General features: G+C 34.3%; 1 protein-coding gene across 1 annotated transcript; it reads right to left on the bottom strand.

The window, feature by feature from the left end:
• Positions 1-20,851: 20,851 nt before the first annotated feature.
• On the bottom strand, positions 20,852-21,525 carry LOC131876510 (uncharacterized). Its single transcript, XM_059221931.1, has 2 exons — positions 21,420-21,525; positions 20,852-21,300 (listed from the first exon to the last, which is right to left on the bottom strand). Exons 1-2 carry the CDS (start codon positions 21,523-21,525, stop codon positions 20,852-20,854), a joined length of 555 nt encoding a protein of 184 aa, XP_059077914.1.
• Between the last annotated feature and the right edge of the window lie 3,722 nt (positions 21,526-25,247).

The raw sequence follows: 25,247 nt of genomic DNA, 5'->3' as shown, positions 1-25,247 counted from the left end.
AGAGTAAGTTGAAGTCGTGAGAACAAGGCAAAAGAAAAGAAATTTGAAACTAAAACTGGAGAAAGCACCTATCAAAACAAAGTATTTGTACCAAGGTGTGGTTACCCTATTAATTTTGGAAATGAGGTGCAATAGATCATAGATACAAAGATAGGTCACATTGACCTAGAAGTCATAAAAATTGGTGTCATGAACACTTGTAAACAATATAGAGCGTTTAGGACTAGGTCATGCCACCATTTTCCTTCAAACATTACACACACATATACATATACATATACATATTGTAGAGCAATGGTAATATCATTGCATATGTATACACCCATATAAATGCATATATGTATATACATATTATGGAGCAAGGGTAATATCATTGACATTTGACATTGCACCTCTTTTTCTTAATTTCTAAATTGACATGAAAGTCTTGAGTAGGTAGGCGTCCCATTGAGATGGCTTTCAAAATATTTTTTTAATTGTTTGTTTCAACTTTTTAAGAACTTTTCTTAAGGAGGTGGTCCCATATATTTTGTTGTAATGACAAATTTAACATTAATCAATTTTTAATTTTTTAATTTTTTGTATATTTATAAATTAAGGTTAAAAAATGATTAAAGAAAAATAAATATTTTTAAAATAATTTTTAATTAATATTTAAGATTTATTTTATGATTATATATGAGCTGTAGAAATTTGATGTTTGTAATTAGAGGAATTTACAACACCACTCTAGAAGCACTCAAAATCTTAAATGTGAAATGTAGGGGCTCTAATTTTTTAGACAATGTCTTAATTCATTCTATTGCAAAGGTCTTTTAATCTATTATGACCCCTTCCTCCATGAAAATAGTAAATGAAAATAGTAACTTATTTGAAGCTCTATAAAATCAGATTCTCATATAACTCTCTCAAAGAATGAAAAAATTGATTATTTTGAAATCTTTTTTTTATCTTACTTTTGCTCTTATCTTTTATTTTATTTTATTTTATTAAATTAGCACTTACACCTTTACAAAGTATAATAGACAAATCAATAGAAAATATAAAAGGACACATATATTTGATAATAATTGTTTGAAATCAATCCGAACATTGTAAAGATTGCTATGCATAGCCTTGAATATATACATTAAATAATAAAGAAAAAAATGAAGGTGAAGATAAGTTAAGAACAAGTGGGTTAAGCTACTAGATTTTTGCACCTAAGAAAAATACTATTAAAATTAAAATTATATAGAACTTTGGCAGCAAGTCGAGAAAGGTCACAATCTCTAGTTAGAGTTTGTGCATCCATTACCACAAGTTACGAGCCTCTCCTATCATCCTAGATAATTAAGTTATATCCATATTTATGTTCTTAATAATTGATCCAGGCGGATATGCTCAAAATAGTTTCAAATTCCATGTGGCACCTAATCAAAGTAAATCAAGATTTGGTCACAATCTCTAGTTAGAGTTTGTGCATCCATTACCACAAGTTACGAGCCTCACCTATCATCCTAGATAATTAAGTTATATCCATATTTATGTTCTTAATAATTGATCCAGGCGGATATGCTCAAAATAGTTTCAAATTCCATGTGGCACCTAATCAAAGTAAATCAAGATTTGGTCAGTTAAAAAGTTTGTTATGAGGTTCGAAGAAAATGAACCTTCCATCTCCTATTCTCATGCATTGTCAATAGACCATCCAACTTCCTTGGATTCTATACTTGGTGGTTTCTATTTAACTTCTACACTAAAGATAGTTCACTTGCCAAAAATATGGTCGAGCAGTTTTGAACCTCCAACCTTCCTTTGTTACAGAACCGGTGATTGCCACTATGCCATGCGACATTTTCGAAGAGAATGGTGAGCTATCTTTGTTTTATCATTGTGTAAAGAAAAAGACCACTAGACTATGTGATTTATCCACGATTTGATACAAACAAATTCGCTTTGTTAACACCAAAATCTGAAAAAGCCCATTTTTATAAAGATTTTCGGATATCATAAGATTTTGAGTTTTTATTTTTAAGAGATATAGTTTAAAAGTGGGAGATATGGGGATATTATAAAATATTATTGTTTTAACCCCATTTTAGAATGTAAAATATTATTTAAAGGGGGTGATTTTTGTAATGAGGGACATAAAAGATTGGAGAATTGTGAGGAAATTTCTTTTGGAAAGATTGATAGTGAATTGTTCATCTCTGTGCATTGGGAGCTTGAAATCAAGTTGTTGTACATGTTGGAGAAAGAATTTTGTAATTCATTATCATCTGAGGAGATAATTTTTTGGTGAAGCGAGAGGAAGCTATTGTGGATTTTGGTATTTCACTCCTGCACTTCGAAAAGTGGCGTTGTGCGGATAGGAGTGACTTTGTAACTCTTTGTAAACTCATTTTTGGAGCATAATTGGATCGGTCTCACCCAGTTGGGCAGACCCGAAGACGTAGTCACCTTGTGGCGAACTCCACAATCAAATCCTGTTGTTTGTGTCTCCTTTCTCTTTCTCTCGAATTTTTCTATTTCATCACTCCAATTTATTTGTAATTAAACCTTGATGTACATGCTAATTTCAATTTGTTAAGCATTGTAACGTTAGCATTTTTATGCAATCAGTCATAGATCCTTAATCAGATCAATAATGTGGTGTATCATTCAATTATAACTCCATTGTTAAACTGGTTCCAAAATGACATAAAAAATCAATAACATGAAATTTGTCAAAAATTACAGATCATGATCAGAAAATTCATTACAACTTTGATTTTTCAAAAAATTTCAAAAAAAATCAATAACACTAACCCCATTTTGAAACCAGTTTAACTGCGTCCAGTTTAAGTTCCTTCTTGGGCCTGCAAACCGACGGACAGAGCATAAACGGAAATCTGCGTCCATTACACACAAACACTTCTAGCCCAAAGCTGAGCAAATTAGCTTGTGAATTGAATATGCCAGAGAGGGAGATTCTAACACTTCTAAATTAAAGTCCCCCATGGTTCAGAAATTTGTTGAAGGTTTTCACATTAAACTGTACGGTTTCTAAAGCATGGCTAATTGTAAAGGAGGAGACCATACAATATAGCAATCCGAAAAATAAAGCCTGTGAAGCAGCTACAGATTGCAGCTAAGGGTATGATGTACACTGAGTATAATTTAAAAGAAATCTTTGAAAAGCCAAAAACAATTAACCATAAATAAACCAAGATTAATACTTTCTTACAAATTGTGTGATGGCACCAATATTGCACAGCACTGCATAACAGTAGCACCACAAAGTACAATATGGCCTCTGTATGTGTTGTTGACGAAAACAGAACATAAACGAAATATTTACAAAGGTAAACTAATCAAAATAAAGCCCGCCATAAGCATGCCTGTCAAGCAGCTACAGATTACAGCTAAGGGTGTAATGTACACTGAGTATATTTTACCAGAAATCTTACTGAAACCAAATATAATTACCCATAAATAAAGCCCGCCATAAGCATGCCTGTCAAGCAGCTACAGATTACAGCTAAGGGTATGATGTACACTGAGTATAATTTAAAAGAAATCTTTGAAAAGCCAAAAACAATTAACCATAAATAAACCAAGATTAATACTTTCTTACAAATTGTGTGATGGCACCAATATTGCACAGCACTGCATAACAGTAGCACCACTAAGTACAATATGGCCTCTGTATGTGTTGTTGACGAAAACAGAACATAAACGAAATATTTACAAAGGTAAACTAATCAAAATAAAGCCCGCCATAAGCATGCCTGTCAAGCAGCTACAAATTACAGCTAAGGGTGTAATGTACACTGAGTATATTTTACCAGAAATCTTACTGAAACCAAATATAATTACCCATAAATAAACCAAGAAAAATACTTCTACAAATTGTGTGTGATGGCACCAAGATTGTGCGGCACTGTACAACACTCGCACCAGAAAGTACAGTACGACCTCCAGGAAAACTGAACATAAATGAAGTATTTACAAAGATAAATGAATGAAATTAATGGATCAACAACAACAATTCTTTATTATTAGAATTAAAGAATATGGCTGCAAATTTAACATTTCATGTTGGCACTTTTATAAGCCGGAGCAGCGAGGAGTGGAATGGGGGAGAACAAAAGCATCATTCCCCTGTTTTTGAGACAAGGTATTTGTGGGCAATTGCGAACTCATTTCCTCCCATCAATTCGGATTTTGACCAATTTCAATTACTTATCAAAGTATTCCTTGGCAATTGCTTTCACATGTGTAACGAAACTTCCAATAACTACATTTGCGACCAGTCACTTGGAAAATGAAATACGAAACAACTCAATATTAGAAATAACAAGGATATTTCTTAGATATGTCACTAATAATGTACTGTGGTAGATATTTTTAGCATTGTGTTACTAAATTTGTTAATAGAGAATATGATCAAAGTTGTTAAGTATTAAGTTTTTAATGTCATGGCATTGATTTTACTTTCAAACACTAGAATCTAAAGGTTGATCTCTATTTTGAAAAAAAAAAAATCAATAAAATTATATTATTGATTAGCATGTGGGGTGTATTGATTCTAGATGAATCGTGAAGTTAACAAACTATAAAAGATCTCTCAACATTGACTAGTTTTTATATGGTTTATGGCACCATAACTATATGCCAATCTAGTGCATTGTTCTTTTATTAGTATTTGTGAAGATGATAAAATATTGAATTAGGAGTATGATCCATTAATTTGGGTTGTAAACATGTTTTAATGGAGATGAAAATAATAAAAAATCTTTGATACCAATGTTTCAAATCCTAGGAAGATTATTGTTTGGTGTCCTCTCCTATTGCATAACCAATAATGACCTATTATTGGTGATTATAAACAGTAAACATTTTCTAGAAAGATATTTGTCTCGATACTTGTAACAATTGTTTAATCAGAAGATAAGTACTATAATTATTCAATAAAATAAATATATATTGTAGTATATGTTTAGAGTCATGCATCCACATCACCTTTCTGTCTTTCAACAGAACCCACAGCTAACTACAATTCATATATTTCTTAAGCAAGAAGCCTTTATAATTTTTTTAAAGTTTATCATACTAATACAAGCAAGTTGTTATCCAAAATGAGTAGATACAATCTCATGCTCTTCTCTGCTTCTTTGTCTGCTCATAATCAGGATCATCAGTGGGCAATTCATGTTTGCAGAGTGGACAGAAATTTGAGGAAGCCAACCACTTATCAATACACTCTTCATGGTATTCATGTTTGCAAGGCATCTTCTTCATTGTTTCCCCCTCCACCATTTTCTCCTGGCACACAGAACACAAATATTCTCTCCCCTTAACTAAAACTTTGGTTTTCAAATTCCTTACTGCAGTTTTAGCTGCTGGAGGATTTCCCCTGATTTGAACTGCAGACCCATCAAGCCAAAGATCATCTTCCCCATCATCTTGAATATCATAAATGCGAAATACTAGAACAGCTGTATTAGATTCAACATCTTGCCATATTTTTTCCCAATTCAAGTTGTCTCCTACTATTTGAATTGCTGTATTATTCATGGATTCAAGACCCCAAAACATTACTCTGACTGGAAGAATATAAGAATTTGACTCCTCTGCAGGAATCGTCCTTCTGTTTCTACTCTGTTCAGGATTGGAATGTGAGAATTGGGCAAGATATCTGCCCACAAACAAACAAGTTACAGAGATAGCAACACCATTAGTGAAATACTCTATATGTGAAATCCTTCTGTGTATGTCTTTTCTGTAAGCTTCAGAAGCTCTGTTTCTCAAGACATTTGCAGGGACATTTTGTTGGAGAAGTTCTGATGGGTTGGGAACTCCGGTTCCAATGCACAGTTTCATGACTTCTTTGAGTTCATCTCTGTATACTCTGGAATACTCACTAAATTCAATTGACAAAGCTTCCATGCATTCACATTCACCAGAGGGAGTTATATGTGCTTCACACTTTGGGCACTTCAATTGTTCCATATTATTGACAGTTAATCTCTAAATCAGGTTAGGATGAAAGAGAAAGTAAGCAAATTTCCAATACCCCAGTTGTGTTACAATTAAAACGATTGCATCTATATTAATATCTGATTTACATGGTCCAAATATTTGTGTGGACACTGCAACCTTTGGTATAAGTCGTGTACCCTCATTGGGGTTCATACGTCTTCATATGAACATTGTTTATAGGCAACTTAAATAGAAGTTTAGTATTGTTTATTTCTTATTAGTATCGGATCTTTGAAGTAGATTTACTCTATTTTTTAGTTCTAAATTTTTGTAATTTGTATGCAGATATAAGTCTATCTCCAATGCTAATTCATATTTGTACTCTCAATTCTCTTTGCATGGGACAACTATGTTGTCCACTAGATATGCACTAATTATGATTTTTTTCACATATAAACAATTAAAATTTCACATGGTTAGTCATCACAGCTAACTTTCAAAACTGTGATTTTGATTTGACCGATAGTGAATAAGTGCATGCATTTGCTCATTTCCCAGAATTTGCTTTGATAAATCTCAGAAAGGTGCCGGCCACTTTCAAATCCAGTCTTCTTGCTTGTGGAGGGAGCCATTGGTTAATGGTCTGTAATAGAGTCTTTCAAAGGTAAGTAAGATAATAATCATAAACCATTACTTCAGACTCCGTATAATAATATATTACCTACGAATAAGTAATTGCCAATCAATACAAATAGTACAATTGATGCTTAATAGCTACAATGTGAAATATATATATATATATACATTCTAGAAGGTAATGCTAAAGATCTAACTTAATTTTAAGAATTATTTTGACTACATATTATGCCTTCAAACAATCAAATATATTTATTTTATTTGTCATTTTAGACTAAAATCACTTGCAATTGAAAATTAGACTAATTCTAAATAATCCCAATACATTACTCTTTCAATAAGTTTTAATCATGATAATATAACATTTTTAATATCTTAATAATGAAGATAAATCTCTAGGAAAATAAAGAATTTGAATTAAATTCTTGTTCTAGTCTTCTTTAAAGTTACATATATCCTACAAGCTCCTATAAAGTTTAAATAAAGTCTAAATGGTCATCTTATCTCCAGTCGATAAGATATTTGTATAACAACCATTTCATTTAGATGACCAAGTCTAATGAGTTGATTCTAATACTTAGAAGGTATTGATGCTTTTGTTTGAGTCATTCTAAATTTGGTAAGATACATGATACTCTATAAGATTCCCTAATGGTTGTTTGGAATATGTTTTTGGGGATCTTTAAATGATTTTATCCCATAAATTACAAGTCTAAAATAAGAGATTTACATGATGAAATTGGAGAAGATGGAAGTGGTAGTGCGGATGATGCTCCTATATATGATATAGAAGATGAAGAAATTGGTGAACTTTATGCAGATGAGAATATTATTTTTATTTATCCATCTTTTATTAGTGTTTCTTTTATTAGAAAACATCATAAATTTGAATTTCCATACATTACGAATAATCACTTTTTTATAGGAAAAAAAAAATTTCTTTTAAAAGGCCACAAAGAATAGGGCACAGGTCCCATAAAATTCCATAAGTTTGACAAAGGTTAGTTCAAAAATTGTTTAGAGGTTTAATGGAAAAGATGCTCAATTGCTAGGTTTTGTTGACTCTGACATGGCTTCGAGAAGACTCGTTGAAGTGTCTTTGAATAGGATAAGTTGAATTTGGAGAAGTTGAAGTTCATCAAAGCTTCTCTTGGCCTAGTTAAAATGTGACATTAAGCCTAGAAAATAGGTGGCATCATTGTCAGTGGTGTTACAAGTTGGAATTCAAGTGAGAGATTGTTGGTTGTGGAGTCCAACCATCACATAATACACAAAAGTTCATCTTCCCTATTCTTTTTCTTTCATCTGTTAAATATTTCATCTATATATTTGAAGATAGAATATTATATAAAGAACAACATCTTATGTTTTCTACAACTATAAATAATAAAAGGTGAATACCCTACTTTTCTTGTGGATGTAATCATAAATTGGTGAATCGATTTAAATTTTTGTGCATATGTATAACTGTTTTGTGTCAATTCTTATTATTTTTTATTTTATAATTACTAGTTCGTGTTGAATCAAACTTCAAATTTATTTCAATTTCTTAACAATAGACTCCTCAATAGCACCAAAAGTTTGTTTCTTTTTCCTCTGAGAGAAATGGTGTTTCTTGTTACTTGAGCAAGAAACACTAGTATTGCCCACTTTACAGCAACAATGACAAATAATTGGAGTGTCTTCAAAATCAATCTTTTTGCACCCAATCACCATATTTGGAAGATAAAGTATTATGAGTAGAGAGTGCCTTATCTTTCTTCACAAACACTTAAAATCTGGCAAATAGCTAATACGTTTAAATAATTCATTTAAAAAATCAATAAAAATTACATGTAAATTTTGTAAAAGATAAATCTAACTGCTAGTAATATGTTAAAAACTTTGGAAAGTGTTTTCCAATTATTCTAAAAAATCACAAAAATTAATTTAAGACTTTTAATTGAAAAAAGTATACACAAATTTATATAAGAACATTTCGATACAAGTTATATATTTTTATGTAATTATACATGCACACACACACACACACACACACACACATTAATTTCCCCAAAAAACCATTGGAAGCACTTCTTCTAATACATCAATGACTTCCCCAGGAGCTTATCAACATCCATTTCATCATCTTTGGTCTCATTGGGGTCCACATTGAGGGGGATGTCAAGTTCTATTTCATTATCCTCCTTGTCAAGAATCTCCACCTTTTTTCCAATCTTTTGTTTTTTTAGATTTTGCGGGCCCTAGATGTGGGTCTACGAGACAGGGGATTTCTTTTTAGCAACTTATCTAGGTGAGTTTTTTTGTGCTGCTACTAGAACTAGGAGTGGTCTTCTTCATGGGACCCTCATCCTCTGAGGGTTTATAATCTGATTCATCTGACACCTGGACGTCATTCCAGTCCATAGTCATTCCACCCTTTGCATCGTCAAACTCCGTATCTGAAACCTCATGCACCTCCTGGATGGCTTAAGACTTAGGGTTTTTCAGAGTAGGAGAGGGTTTAACCTCATGAGATTTCACATACTCCATGATTAGGAGGATTAAACCCTCATGTAGAACCAGATTATCCTCATTAATCTTAGAATGCTTTCTAATAGATAACTCCACTGAAGATAACAAGTAAAACGGAATGGAAATTATTTTGTCATGCCTAAAATGATTCAAAATTGTGAAATGATAACAGAAGATGCTAGAAAAATGGCCATCGAGGGTTATGTACCTCATTATGAATTCTGCCATGTCTGCCAAGAGACTCTGAAGGTCCAACCTATTGTAGCTGCCATCCAGGTTCTTTTTAACCCTTCTTCTTTCACTCTCTTTTTCATAGAAAACTGAGAGGGCTTCTTCTAAATTCTTCCTTTCCCTGAAAAATTTCCTACCCTCCATCCTGAGCCTAGTAATCTCGATAATAAAGGATTCATCAATTTTGAACTTTGCCCCATACACACACATGACCCCATTATCCCAATTTCTCACAAACAAGTTTGTGAGCTGATGGTTCTATCCATGAAGTTTCCAAACAAAGGGCTTCATTCCCCCATCAACGATTTCCCTCCAGACCTCCTCATTTTTCTCCCAAAGCTCACTCGAGGACGGCTCCATTTTTTTTGTCTCCCCCCATTATGATACTGCTTCTATAATTCTTTCCAACGACACCAAAACTAGGCTTTAGGTCGATGCAAAACAAACAGAGCCACATGAACAATTTGGAAACTCGCCTTCACTTCTTTTTATGAAAAGTCCTACACACGTGATCTGCCATCATTAATGTTCAAGTGAAGATATTTTTTGGCGTCCTTCCTCGCCAACTCACACAATTGGAATGGGAAGGAATCCCCTTCTTGCCACCACTTTTCATCATCTCTAACCACACCAAGATTTGCCACGTCATCACCTGGCCTGTTACCCTCCCTCAAAACATGTGAGATTTTAATAGCCTCAAATTTGGTCATCATTTCAAAGCATTCTTGCATTAAATGGTTAATCATCTAGCTAGGACGATATTTTTTGTTCAAACAACTTATTATATTTAGCAAATCACTCTCCAACCATACCTTCTTAAATACTCCATGGCTATCCATTTTAAGCCTAATGTAGGACGCATTTGCCTCGACAAAATGGTTTGTTTGAGTGCCCATTGGGAGTGCCACTGCCGAGACAAGCCTACCATTACATAATCATGCACAACTCTCCCACAGCCTGTTGGCCCAGGATTACCTTTGGCCCCCCTATCAACATTAATCTTGATCCATCCCCTAGGAGGAGCAATCCAAGAAATGTTGGGTCTTGTGTGTTTCATTTTAACAGTAGGTCAAGAAATATCCCAATCAATGTGTCATCTATTAATGATATCCCAGTCCATTTTTGAAGAGCTGATAGCCAGATCATTCTTTCAGGAGGGGCAAGACGTAATGCAATTTTCCTTAATAGAGAATTGAACATGGCGAGCAACCACGATAGTCAAAGAATCTCTGTCTCTAAAAATGCAATTATTTCTTTCCTTCCAAATTCCCCAGGCCACATGAGGGAGCATAAAATTCTAAAGAAAGTTAAGAGAGCTTGATCTTCTGAGGGACATGACCATTGCAGCCAGCATTCCAACAGACTAAAGGGGAAACACCAACTAATACCCCAGATGTCAAAGAAGTGGGCCCAAATTTCCTCACTAAAAGAGAAATGTAATAAAAGATGAGCAGTATCCTCAACCTCTTCCTTGCAAAGAAAACAACAATTAGGCAACGAGATCCCCCTTTGACAAAGGTTATCAATGGAAAGTACTTTATTCTACATAAACAACCAAAAGAAAATGTTAATTTTGTGGACTAGGAACTTATTCCAAAGACTAGACCAAAAAGGGGATGGAGAAAAGGATCTAGAGAGCATAGAAAAGGCCTGAGAGACAAAAAAAGCCACCAGAAGGAGATCCCACCCAGGCTAGAGAATCTTCAACATGAATAGAGGGGATGTGGATAAAAGAGAGCCGTTTTTGGAGAGGGAGGAGAATCAAATCCAAATTAGAAAAGTCAATCCAACTACCATCTTGGATATAATCAACAACCCATGAAAGGGGTTGCCCAACTGCAATCAATTAAGGGACAATCACCAACCCACCAATCTTTCTAGAAATGAAATTTTCAACCATTACCAAGGCACCACTTCGAACCTTTAGAGATGAGGGATCTAGTATTTAGAAAGCTTGACCAAAGGCTAGAAGTATTCTGGGCCATGCAAAGACCTTCAATAATATCTTGTGGAGATCATGCCGAACGAAGGTACTTATAATCAATGATAGTAGTTCATTCATTGGACTCCTTTATCAATTTCCATAGTTGTTTGGCCAACATAGCAATATTAAAATCATAGATATGTCTAATGGCCAGCCCACCAAGTTTCCTTGGCATGCAAACTTGGTCCCAAGCAACCAAATGAAGGCAGTTTTTAGATTTAGTACATGTCCACAAGAAATTCTTCTGGATATTTTCCATACAATGAGCAAATTTGACCAAGATTTTAAAAAGATTCATGGCATAAATTAGGAGATTCTGCAAAGAAGGTTTAATTAGTTGAAGCTTACCTACTTGGCTTAGAAAAGCACCCTTCCAGCTCGCAACTTTGTTCTAGAATCTATTAGTCAAATTAGACCAGAAAGCATCTGCAGTCGAAGCTTGGTAGAGAGGGAGCCCTAAATAGGTATCAGTGAAAGAGGCCATTTTACACCTCAGAACCTCTGCAATCTTAATTTGTCTATGAACATGGGTGTTCAGGAAGAATATGGAACTTTTAGGGAGACTAATCCTCTGACTTGAACCTTTTTCATAAAGAGAAAGAATTTGCCTCAATGATTTAGTCTTGAAGACCGAGCTTTCCCCCATTAGCAATGTATCATCCATAAATTATTGATGGGAACAAATTTGAGGGCCTAAAGATGATCTAAGACCCTTAACTCTACCAACCCTGACTTCCCTAAGGATCATCTTGCCGAGAGATTCTTCCATAATAATAAACAAGAAAAATGAAATGAGATCCCCCTGTTTGACACCCTTGGAAGTTGAGAAGAAACTAGATGAAGATCCATTAATCAACACTGAAAACTTGGGAGTTGAAATGCACCAATTAATTAATTGAATGAAGTGATCACCAAAACCAAAAGCATGAAGCATCTTGGTCAGAAACTCAAGTCTACCCTGTCATAGGCCTTCAACAAATCAAGTTTTAGAAAAAAATTGGGTTTCCTATTGACCGAAAGGGACTAGATGTTTTCATGAACCGAAACAATGAAATCCAAAATTTTTCCTCCTAGGACAAACCCATTTTGTTGCTTAGAAACCAAGTGAGGGAGAAAATTCTTTAGCCTAATAACCAAAATTTTAGAGAAGATTTAATAAATAGAGTTACACAAACTAATAGGCCTGAAATCCTGCAAGCAACTAGCATAAGGTTTCTTAGGAATCAACACAATGAAAGTGATATTAAGCTCTTTAAGAAGGGATTTGTATCCAATGAACTCCTTAGCAGTGCACACAACATCCTCCCCCACAATATACCTAAAAAGGTGGAAGAACATAGGAAATCCATTAGGCCCTAGAACTTTAGTCCCTTCAAAAGAAAAAACTGCTTTCTTGACCTCATCAACAGAAGGGATTCTAGTTAGCTCATAAGTCATCTCTAGAGAAATATACTCGTAGACTTCATTGAGAATTTCCTCCTGAGCAGCCAAGTCAACTGAAGCATCGATTGATAAAAGGTCAGAAAAGTAGCGAACAACTTCGGAGCTCATGTCCTCCTACTTGCCAGTCCAACATGGTTAGAGATCTTCTTTATTCTATTAGAGGCTCTATGCTTAAGAGTCATCATATGGAAAAATTTAGGATTTTTATCCCCATTTTTCAACCAGATGGCTTTGGATTTTTGTTTCCAAAACTCCTCTTCTTTAGAAATAATATCATGTAATTTGGATAGGAGCTCAACTTCTTTGTCCATTATAATGGGGTAGAACCCTTGGGATTGAATTTGAAATTGAATATCAACCAACTCCCTTTTCAAAGAATCTTCATTTGGAAAATATTGCCAAAGGTGGACTTGTTCCATTTCTGGATAATAGTTTTAACATTAGCCAATTTCTTGGCCACTCTATACATAGTCATACCATGGACCTCAACGTTCCACCACTCCGCAATCTTGTCCACAAAATTAGGATTATGAGTCCACATTTTTTCAAATTTGAACACGAAAGCCTTTTTCCTAGAAAGGGAAGAAATGCTCAAAACAATTGGAAAATGGTCGATCCAATCCTAGATAAAGAGGATAAATTACAAGAAAAATCTATTAGCCAATCAGGGGATATAAGACCCCTATCAAGTCTGACTTCAATAAGATCTATCCCACTCTGCCTATTGGACCATGTAAACTTAGACCCATTCAACTCCAGATCTAGCAGCCCCAAGGCATTAATGAGATGCAAAAGATCCTACTTGTTGTCTTCAGAAATCAGAGCCCCATAATTTTTCTCCATATTTAAAACAGAGCAATTGAAACCCCCCATCAAGATCCACTTCCCATTACTAAAAATAAGTCTAGATCTTACCAAGGAATTCCACAAAGTCTTCCTAGCACTCCTACTATTAGGAGCATAGATATTGGAAATGATAAAAGAAGACCCATCCATAAGGTTAGTGATTCTGGTAGCAATGTGATTCAGACTGGAGATAATTGTCGAACCTTGAATAACTCTAGGATTCAAAAAAGTAGCGATTCCTCCAAAGGTACCATCCGCATCAACACAATGAACACCACAATCCTTAAAAATAGCCAAATTCATCTTTAAAAGTTTTTCAGAAAGCATTTTAGTCTCTTGGATAAGGAAGATTCCCAGTCTATGATCTCGAATCATATTTGACAGGAGATCATGTTTATGGGGGTTATTGAGCCCCCTTATGTTCCATGAAATTATCTTCATTTAGAGCGATCAGGGGAGCCAATCCCCATGTCCTTAAGTTCCTGCTGTGAGCCATCAACAATATCTAACTTACTTTGCTTGTCTCTACTAAAGAGATGTGGGGGTCTTCCAACCCCTCTTGGTTCTAAGCCACAATTTACTCTATACCTATTTCTGGTCTTAACACCCACAAATCCCAACGCTACCCCATCATTTGAGGGAGGAAAACTCCGACATTGATTCTTAGTTCTAACTTCAATAAAAGGATTAGGGTCCTCAGCCTCTGGCCCAATATCCAAAGGGGAATTTGGACGAGATGCTTCAGAGGAAGAAGAGTTTAGCTAATGTGACTTATCCTGGGCAGAACCCATATCCACAATCAAGTTCAAATTCATTTCGGTAGCTACACTAGGAAGGGAGGTATCCAGAAGAACCTCATTTTCCTCCAATAGATGGGGGATCTCTCCCTGAATAGGACATTTCGAAGGTGGAGACCCAAAATGAGACTCCTTCAAATCACTCCCTATAACTTCCCCTTTCACCCTCTGACAATCCTGACTGTTAAGATCTAGAGCCACTGTAACAGGAGCCTATGAACACTGATGTCGACAAGGAAAATCCATAGTAGAAACTGACTCAGAATATTTTTTCCTCCAAAATTTTTTATATTGATTCTATTGGCAATTGACACTTATTGGATTCATACGATGTCATTGATGGCAACAAGATTCTGTAGAAAGCATACACTGACAGATACCGACAGATACCGTCACCGGCACCGACATTCAACACTTCAGTGAAGCCGACATCAGTCTTGGATCCGGGAAAAGGTTTTATTTATAAAATCATTTTGTAATTATTGTATAGAGCCAACATTGAATATCTTTTGTAACGTGTTGTAAGCTGACATAAGGCATATTGTTTGTAAACGGTATAAAAGTCAGTTTATTAGGTCATTTTGATATAGAACAATGAATACAACAAATGTGGAGAAGAAAAGTGATGCGAAGGATATGTATGTAGATCATTTGTATGCGAAAGTAATATCATGCAATGGTCAGTAGACAGTTTGTAAAGATTTCTTAGAGTAAAGGAGATACCGGTAAAAGGGTTTAGCGTTTATGAAATGGTACAGAACAGAGCTATAACCGAAACTCTTTTTGGCATTGCAGATGCATTTTGTGAGTTCACCATTATTGTTTTACCTTAGCAGAAGCCTGTAGTCAGTGAGACTCTTTTGTGTTGAGAAGTGTGCTCTAGGTAGTGCACCTTCCTGCATGTGCAGGCCCCCATGTTATGTAATATCTTTCATATGGCCAGTGAATTGATATTGTGGGTCACAAATCCCATCGTGGTTTTTCCTCTTTGAGGTTTTCCACGTATAAAATTCAGTGTGTTATGGTGTTCATTCATGTGGCTAGTTTATTTACTTCATGTTATATGTTTCTTCATTTACCAGTTTATATGTGTATGTTATAATAAGGTAAAATCTTATAGATCACTGACAGAACATTGATTCACCCCCCCCCCCCCCTCTCAGTGTTCTTGGATTCCTTCTATTCCAACAATTGGTATCAGAGCCTGGTGCCTCGGAGGAAGTTTAACAGCTTGAGGAAGATCCTAAAATCAAAATCATTGAATATGGCTATGGAGAAACAACTTGAGATGGCACTTGAGGATTCTGATGCTGAAAGGTTGAAGAACTTAAAGCTGCAAGATGAATTAAATTCTGCTAATGAATTCATTCTTGTTCTGCAAGAAAGGTTATCATCTACTCAAGCTAGGAGAAAGGAACTTTTGCAAAACCAGGATGATGAAGAGAAAAATGCACTTAAGGAATAATGTCAAAAGTTGAGTCAACAAAACATGCTCATGAAGAATGAAATACAAGCCCTAGCTATGAGGATGTCAAAAGAAATTAAGGACAAAAAGAAGAAGGAAGAAAATCTTTCTATATCTCTGAAGAACAAATTTGAAGAATGTGAAAGATTGGCTCATGAGAATGATATGTTGAGAACTGATTTGGTACAATCCTAGAATAATGAACAAGAGCTTGAAAGACAAATAATGACTCTAAGAAATGATTTGACTACTGCAAGTGAGTATAAATAAAAATTCAGGATTAGTGTTGCATAGGTGGATGATTTATTGAAAAGACAAAGGCAGAATGAAGATTCTAGAGGACTTGGATTTGAACAAGGCGAAAGCTCCTGTACTACAAATAAAGATCAGACAACCGGTATGCAAAACTCATCAGACTAGAGGAAACCGGTAAGGCAATCTAATGCTTACAAATTCAATGTTAGATGATTTGTTTGTAGTAAATTTGGGCATATAGCTAAACAATGTAGAAATAGAGCAAATCAAAACTATAATTTAGTTCTCGGTCAATGCACAAATTGCAAGAAATATGGTCATAAGTCAAAAGATTGCAGAATGAATGTTAAGTGTCATGCATGTGGAAAGTTTGGATATTTGGCTAACCAATACAGATCAAGGAATGACAACGGATATGGCAAAGCAATTCAAAAGAACAATGTTACATGTTATGCATGCAACAAAATAGGTCATATTGCTAAGTACTGCAGAAGCAAGACTAAATCGGTTAGCAATGACAAAGAAAATGAGAAAGGAAAGCAGAAGGTAGATGAATTACAAAAAAATCACACCAAGAGATGGGTTAGAAAGTTTGAAGAACCAAGTGGAGATGCAACTACACCGTTAACTCCACCGGAAGAATAGAGCATTCCTGCACCGACAGGAAATTCAACTGGTAACTAAGGCAGACGCCTTAGGGGTTAACAAATTCATTGCAAATCTTGCATATTCTTGGGAAGAGATCTGGAAAGAGATCTGGAGAGTGGTATTGATCATTGATGGAGGTTTATCTGGCATAAAACTGTGAAACTAACATCTGGTAGGGCACACTGCTAAGCATGCATGAGAATGAAGAATTAGGGTTTACTCTATGATAAAAAAGGGAAAATTGACTCATTTTCACTCAACCAACACTTGAGAAAAATAGAGCGAAGAAAAGGCGAATCATAGGCGATCAAATGCGAGAAAAGGCATTCTAAAGGGATTTCCAGTAGTTATCTGAGAATTCATCAAGATCTTTCAACCGGAAATTGTTATCCAGGCATTTCTTTGAAATGGCATCAGAATCATCCTCTGCTCCTACTTTCATTGCGAATCCCACTATAGTTGAGGTTAAGGATAGGCTTAGACCTGTTTTGAAAGAAGTTCCTCAAATAGCAATGAAGGAAGATTCTGTTAGCCCATTTTCAAGGGTTCTTGATGGAGTAGTATATGTGGAAGATGTCAGAGCTTATAGTCACAGCACTTTGGAGGAATTAGGCACTGAGGAAATTAAGGGAATGTATACTAGGTAGCTCCGGAACAATCAAGCCGAAATTCCAAATCATTGAAGACCTAGGGTTAACCAGAATTCTGTATATACCAGAATTTGAGGATGAAATGGTTAGATATGTTCTGAGTAGGGTCCATAATGAATTCATCTGGCTGGACAAACCTCATATGATCACCAAAGAAGCAATTGAGGCGGACACCAGATTACCCAAAGTCGGGCAGGAACCCAGCAAGAAGATCTCCAACACTGAGGTGGAAAAGGTCGCTGACGCAACCCATGATGGAAGGTCGATGAGGATAAGAACCATTAAGGACTCAAATGTAATATTTTCCAGCATGATCATCGGTTACAAGGTAACACAATCAAATCTATTAAACTCTATTGCCAATTCCTTTATCCATGATGCATATCAGATGATAAAGAAGGATGGAAAATACGATTTGTGTGAATGGTTAAGAAGTGAATTGATGATAAATCTTGGAAAAAACAAAGGTGTTAAGAAAGGGACATTCTGGTATGGTAACCTTATTGTTTGTTTGATGCTATATTTCATGAATGAGCTACCGAATTTGGGAAAGAAACGATAGGCTCATGACATTCCGGTAGGCATGCATATTGAAGATGCAATCATCAGTCTTGGCAGCAATAGGGATGAGAAGTTATGGGGTTTCTTTAAATATTTCCAAAAGAACATGAGAATGAGGGAGAGAATATCTAAACACATTGTGGAGAAATACTCCACTGATATTTGCTTCATGGTGAAAACAGATGAGACTCTCATGGAAGTAGTGGAACCTAGAACAATATGGGTCACTGAATTGTGCTATGAAGTTGATGAGAGCATTCTGGAACTGTATGCAAAAATACTGCTTGATGCTCCTTTGGATGATAAGACTGAACACTTTATTACTGCAGAGGAGAAGGCACTTGAAGTTAAAATTGGCTTCAATAAGAAAAGGAGGGAAAAAAATAGACAAAATGACTGCTTTCGTTCAGAATGTAATTCATAGGATAGATATAGAACTAGGTTTTGGATCTAAATTGGTAGATCAATCGGTAATGACTGAAGTGAAAAGTGCTCCAGAGGTAAAGAGGTCAGTAACCTTCATATCTACTGACTCTGATACAGAGGATAATCAATCTCTTGCGTTCAGAAGGGTACAAAGGAAGAAAGTTGACAAGCCTTCGGTAGAAGAGAAGAAGATGGAATGAAGGAGGAAGCTAGTAAGAAAGGTGACAACAACATCCATGCCTCCGGCAAGGGAACCTATCTAGAAGAGGAAGCCAGCTCCATCCTCCCCTACAACCCCTGACAAGAAGAAGAAAAAGAATGAGATAGATGAAGCAATTGAATCTAGTAATATGACTTGTGGAGAATTAATTGATGAGGTAACCAAAGATGGAATTTTGAAGAATGTGTCAAATTTTTATGAGCATTTAGATGACAATGGGCAAAATGAAATGGAAGAAGCAGTTTTGTTATATTTAGACATATATAAGAAGGCTTTGGTAGAGATTTTGAGGGAAATTACTTTATCTATGTATAATAAGTTGGATGCAAGGAGATTAGATGCAATCAAGAGGGATGGAGAGATTAAAGAAGTTTAACTTTTAGGCATTTGTGGTTCTATAAATAATGAGGAAATGAAAAGATGTATAGAAGTTGCAAATAGAACAATCTTTAGCAGCAAACCCTGAAAAATAAGCTTAATGATGGGTAGAGTAAATGAAATAATAAATGAGACCAGAGAAGGATGGGCTAAATTTTTCCAAAAGAATCCTGATTTCCTTACTTCCCAAGAAGAATTTGCTAAGGCAACTACTCCCACCATTCCTGACAGATCCAAAGGAAAAGAAATTCTAGGGAACTCAAATCAAATTCTGAATTAATCGGTAGATAATTCTCAATCAGATAAGAGTGTACAGACTCCACTGGTAGATCAACCTAAAAATAATAAGATTGTACATGCTAAACCGATAGAGATAACATATGTACAGTATGAGAAAAGTAATGTACAAGATACATATAATACTGTGGATAATAATCCACCAGCAGTGACAGATACTTCACCAAATGGCGAAGTCACTGGTGCAAAAGAGGATGGGAAAAGGGATACACTGGGAGAGGATAAGGGAAATGAAGAAAAGGAAAAGGAGACTGATAAGAGTAAAGTTGCAGAAACATCAAGTACTAAACTGGAAGATGATTCCTCATCAAAGCTTTTAGCAATTGACACTTCTCAAGTTGAGAAGAAATCCATCAGAGAGATGAGTCCCATAGAGCTAATGATGATGGTTTCTCAAAAACTAATGGAGGGATCTGCAGACAAGGGGATAATAGATCAATCAATCTAATGTATGATTGAAAATGAAGCGAGCCCTTCTGACAAGCTTAAGGCATTAACAGAGCACATCTCTAAAAACTTTCAATCATTACAACATATTTTCGATCGGCAAGCACTTGAAAGATTTACTTTGGCTAAGAAAGCTGCTTTTGATCAAATAATTGAGACAAAAAGAGGAAGATTGAAGAGAAACTTATACTTATTGAAAATTCTTTGAAATAGTGTACTAACATTTTCAGGGTCTATTATAATATAGAGATTCTTAAAACAAATGTAGATAAGAGGATAAAGGAGTTACAAGAAAAGATTGCTAATATTGCTAATTCTTTTGATGGACTAACTTCACTTACAACATCTATTGATGGACAAATTTTGACTTTGGAGAACCAAATTTTATCTTTTGAAAAGGAAAGAGATAAGATCATTCGGAGAGCCAGAAGTCTCAGAGGTTTGGTGAGTCCAAGATTGGATTCACTTGGTGTACATAAGAGGGAATGCATGGATATACTTGGGAAGCCCACATCGGCAGAAGTCACTAAGAAAGAATCACTTGCACATTTACTAAGTGGACTTGTATCCATATCCGAAATATTCAAAACCGATTGGGATACTTATATATAGTTACTAGAGAAAGCTTATCCAGAAATCTTGAAATTGGTCAAACTCCAGTAAGTAATCTGTAATTATTCACTCTTTTGCACTTATATTTAGTGTTTTATGGTGTTCATTCATGTGGCTGGTTTATTTACTTCATGTTATATGTTTCTTCATTTACCAGTTTATATGTGTATGTTATAATGAGGTAAAATCTTATATCATCAGCAGAACACTGATTCACCCTCCCCTCTCAGTGTTCTTGGATTCCTTCTATTCCAACAGATTCTTCGTAGGGTAGTCCCTGGCCGAATCACCAACCTTCTTACAATGGAAACAAGCAAAAGGAATTAATTCATATTCCACCCTTTGAATCCATTTCCCAAGTTTTGAGTTAAAAGTGATTTCCTAGGGGAGGTCTGACAATTGCTTAATATTCACATAGATACGAGCATAGACCAATCTTCTTTTAGTCGTAGTCATTGGGTCCATTGAAAGCAACTCACCAAAACAAGAAGCCAATCAATAAAAGATTTTCTCATCCCAATATTCCAAAGGAAGACCCAACAAACAGACCCAAATAGGGGCTTCATTGCATTTCCAATCCTTTGGGTTGAAACGGGGTTCCCATTTCTTCAGAGCCAACGAGGATTTCCCCAACAGCCATGGTCCTCCAGCTAACACTAATTTTAAATCCTCATCACAGGTAAAGGAAAAGGAGAAAAAAATGTTTGGCATTGCAGTAACCTCAGTCTGGCCGTTTCCTCTCCATTTATGAGCCACCCATGACCTAATAAATTCAATATTGGGTTGCAGCCCCACATATTTCCCCACCAAAATAGAATCCATATTGGTCAGATTTTTATCTACAATGCCGTCTGGAATGGATATAGAACATATACTAGAAATGGGATCAACATTGTGAGAAATAGGGGAAATTGACTTACCATTTGGATTCAAAGCAAATAAAGCTGCCCATTTCTTATTGCAATCAGAAACAAAAGAAGAATCCTAGTGCTTGGCATGAGCATTGGGACCCTCATAACTATGCGAGTTGTCGAGACTGTCAGACGAGGCATCATTGTGGTACGTTGGAATGCATTGAGTACCGCCATCATAGAAATCCTTGCCACCCCCATCAGCCATTTCATCCTCATCCTCTTACCCCAAGACGTTCCCCATGCTTCCTCTGCCATTTCCGCCTTCACTATAATTTCCCGCCTGTTGAAAATTCAAATTTTGAACACCCTTCGCCGCCTCCACCTTTTTTACTTACATTGATGAGACTTTTGTTATTTCTACTATTATACATATGTTATTTCTTTTCAATTCACAAAATATTATAATCTTATCAACCTAAACTTTGTTAAGGTCTGTATCATGTCACGAAGTGTAGGTGTGAAGGGGAGTAGAATGTAGGCGAGAAGGAGAGCATATTTTTTATGTTCATCTCCAATTTGCATCACGCCCAAAAATATTTAATCTAGTTTTCTTATTTATTTCTAGTTATCTTTGTTTAGTTTTGTTTTTAGCTATACTTTGTTGTTCTTTGTTGTTCTGAAAAACAATCCACTTTGATATTATATTCATTTGAATCATCTTGCAAGTAAGCCAAATCTTGTGGCTACATAAGCCATGTTAATCAACCTCTCATTTGCCACATTACGAAAAAACAAAAAGGTAGCCAAATATTATTGGCAACTTCATTCAAACATAACTATATTTTGGCAGAGGAGTTATATACAAGAAAACAAAGGCGTTGGAGGAAGAAAGAAATAGCTATTGGTATAGGTAAAATAAGTTTCAATTTGTGATTGTACATTTGTTCTTTGTGTTTGAATTGAATCTATTGCTGCATCATCTCTCTCTATCTAATAAGGCATATAGAGGAATAGAGAAAACATAGGACACCTTAACATTTCATAGCCTGCATGACATGCGTCTATAACTTCCAAGTGTTTGTAACTTTACAGGCAACTACAAATACCTTTTCCCACTAACCCAAAGACCTTTTCCTGTAATCCATACAATGTGATATCGATCAAGAGATATAGAATAAACCCACATAGGTGCTCACATGTATGCACAATTTCATGTAGAAAGCATATCAAGGATATTTATTTGATTATGTGCCTAGGAAAGTGGAATATGTGCTAGATTGGGCTAAGTTCATAATTATAATTCCCACAAATGAGTGTGTCATTCCTTTGCATTTGATTTTCTAAATCAATATCCATATATACACTTTATTCTTCCCAACTATGATTTTAAAGTTAGGTCAATTATAATTAATCCACTTAAATAAGAACATACTAGATGTACTTAGCTCTATAATCTTGAAGATGAATATTTAATGATATTGACATAATATAGATATTTTGATAGTGTAAAATTTCATGTCCTCAATATACTCATTGTGTGAAAATCTAAAATGGCTCAAAAAAATTGGTTCAAATCTGGTATCACAAAGTTTTCCAATCTATCTAGATTATATCTAACACAAAAATTTGATTTTCAATGTTTGGGATTGATATGTTAGGATGTACTTAAGAAATATGTTTTCCTTATGTTATATTTAAATTTTTCAAGATGATGTCTAAGGATGTTGGTGGGGAGATTGTCAGCTTAATAGGTGATTGTAATATCTTTTGCCAATCCCCTTAGTGGGTTAGATTAATAATGGTGAATGATGTCAAAGACATCAATCACTAACATGTATATGGCTTATATATACATATGGTTTTTTATCCTTTAATAAATTGAAGTGTGCTTTAAATATTGTTTTAATTGTTAAATCTAGTAATGCATTAATGGTCTACATTATTTATATCTCTAAATACTATGGCATAACAACATGTTACACAAACATGTGTCAAGTGTGCTAATAGTGACTAGTAGAAATCATGGTCAAAAAGTTAAAATTTGTATTTAGAAATTGATTTGTTTTGTTCATTTTCCTATATCATGGGATTTTTTTTTAATTCTTCATCACTAAAAATTGAATCTTGGGGATAAAATAGTAATGTTGAAGTCTAGAGAAAATGTATAGAAGTAATTGAAATTGGGGATGGATAAATGATGGATAAATGATTAATGAATGTGGATAAATGTACAAATAATGATATAGTAGTTATAAATAGGGACTAGCTCATAAGCTAAATCTCACATAATGATATTTTTCTTATTAATATGTTATTTCATTTGAGACACCCTACCAAGGTGGACATAAAAATATATGGGAATTCATATAGACATGCAAATTTTACCATTGAATTCCCAACTCCCTACTTTAATATTTCTATGAGTATAACATTTCAAAGTATATGGGCATGCTTAATAAAAACATTATATTAAATATTTTGGTACTCATAAAATGATACTGCCTATGGTAAATGATAAAGAAACTCGTTTTTCAATCTCCTTAGTATGAGAAGCTGACCAATCTTGCGAAATAGAGAAAATATATTCTTTGAGCGGATTTCATATCATAATAAAAATAAGCATGTTAATTATTAAAAAAAAATGAAAAGTATGGATAAATGATAGAGATTTTTCTATATGGAAAGTAATACAAAATAATTTGTGGCATGTGTTGATGTAATATAGAGTTGTGCAATATGATTGTGTGATAAGGTTCTATGTGATGTGGTAATTGCAAACAAATCTTTATGCAATTTGGGATGTGATAATATAAGATATGCATATACAGACAAAATTTGTGATCAAGCTCTATCTCCATATAGGATTCTATTTAAAATGTCAACCAAGTATTTAAAGATTTTGAGGAGGGGGAAAAATAAATATGATTTAATGATAATGATAAATAGTATAAGATAATTAGATAATATACAAGCTTAGAACGATGTGTCTTCATGTAAGATACAATAAATTAGAATGTGCATCATGACATAAAGTTGTAATAAAAGAAAATGACCTTAAAGATTAGATAAATGTTATGTGAACATATTACAAGTACATATGTTCAAATCGAAAGATAATTATATAAAGAATAGTTAAGTAGAATATAAACTTGAGAAAGCATATGTAAAAAGGATTGTTTTAACATGGATAGGATGGTAGGATGAAGATGATCCTAAAGGTAAAATAAGGATAATAAGGGTATTAGTGGGATCTGTATGATAAGGTCATAACAAGGGTCTCAAATGCAATCAAAAGAGTTTTTTAATTAATTATTTTTATAATTTTGAATATATTTTCAATGGTAATGTATTCAAGCATATAGATGACTTATGTAATCAAATAACATATATAAGTCTATTGATCATCTATATGTATCACTAATATATTTTGATTCTTTTTTCTTTTTAAAAAATTGAAGTGCATTTTAATCAAAAAATTATGCATGTCAATTAATGATACATTGAATGTTTTATGAGAAGACATGTCATCATATTTTACAAATGTGTAAGTGGGTTCACTATGACTATTAAGAATGGGAGGAAAAATTAGAATCTAAATTTGAGATTCACTCTTGCATACTATGGAAAAGATAGTTTGAACAATAGAATGATAAATCTATAATTAGAACACAAATATATTAATATTTGAAAATAAATACAAATGAAAACAAGAAAAATATAAAATAAATTAAACATAATATACAAATATATCATTTATTCATATATATTAAAGACATTTCATCAATATAAAATTTAAAACTTCTATAAACTTTTTAGTAAAAGTAATGAATAAATGATAAATAAATATAAATGAAAATTCTTGATTAATAGAACATTCAAGAAATGGGATGAGGGATTACACAGGGATGGGAAGTATTTGTAAGGTTGAGTATATATAATTTCTTGGTGTGCAAGACAAGATATTTGTGGGCAATTGCGACCTCATTTCCTCCCATCAATACAGATTTTGACTTTATCTGTAACAATTTCAAAAAAAT

This window comes from Cryptomeria japonica, chromosome 6 (assembly GCF_030272615.1).
Source record: "Cryptomeria japonica chromosome 6, Sugi_1.0, whole genome shotgun sequence".
NCBI lineage: Eukaryota > Viridiplantae > Streptophyta > Pinopsida > Cupressales > Cupressaceae > Cryptomeria > Cryptomeria japonica.
The sequence above is the reverse complement of the archived record's forward strand: the minus strand, read 5'-3'. Positions and strand labels throughout refer to the sequence as shown.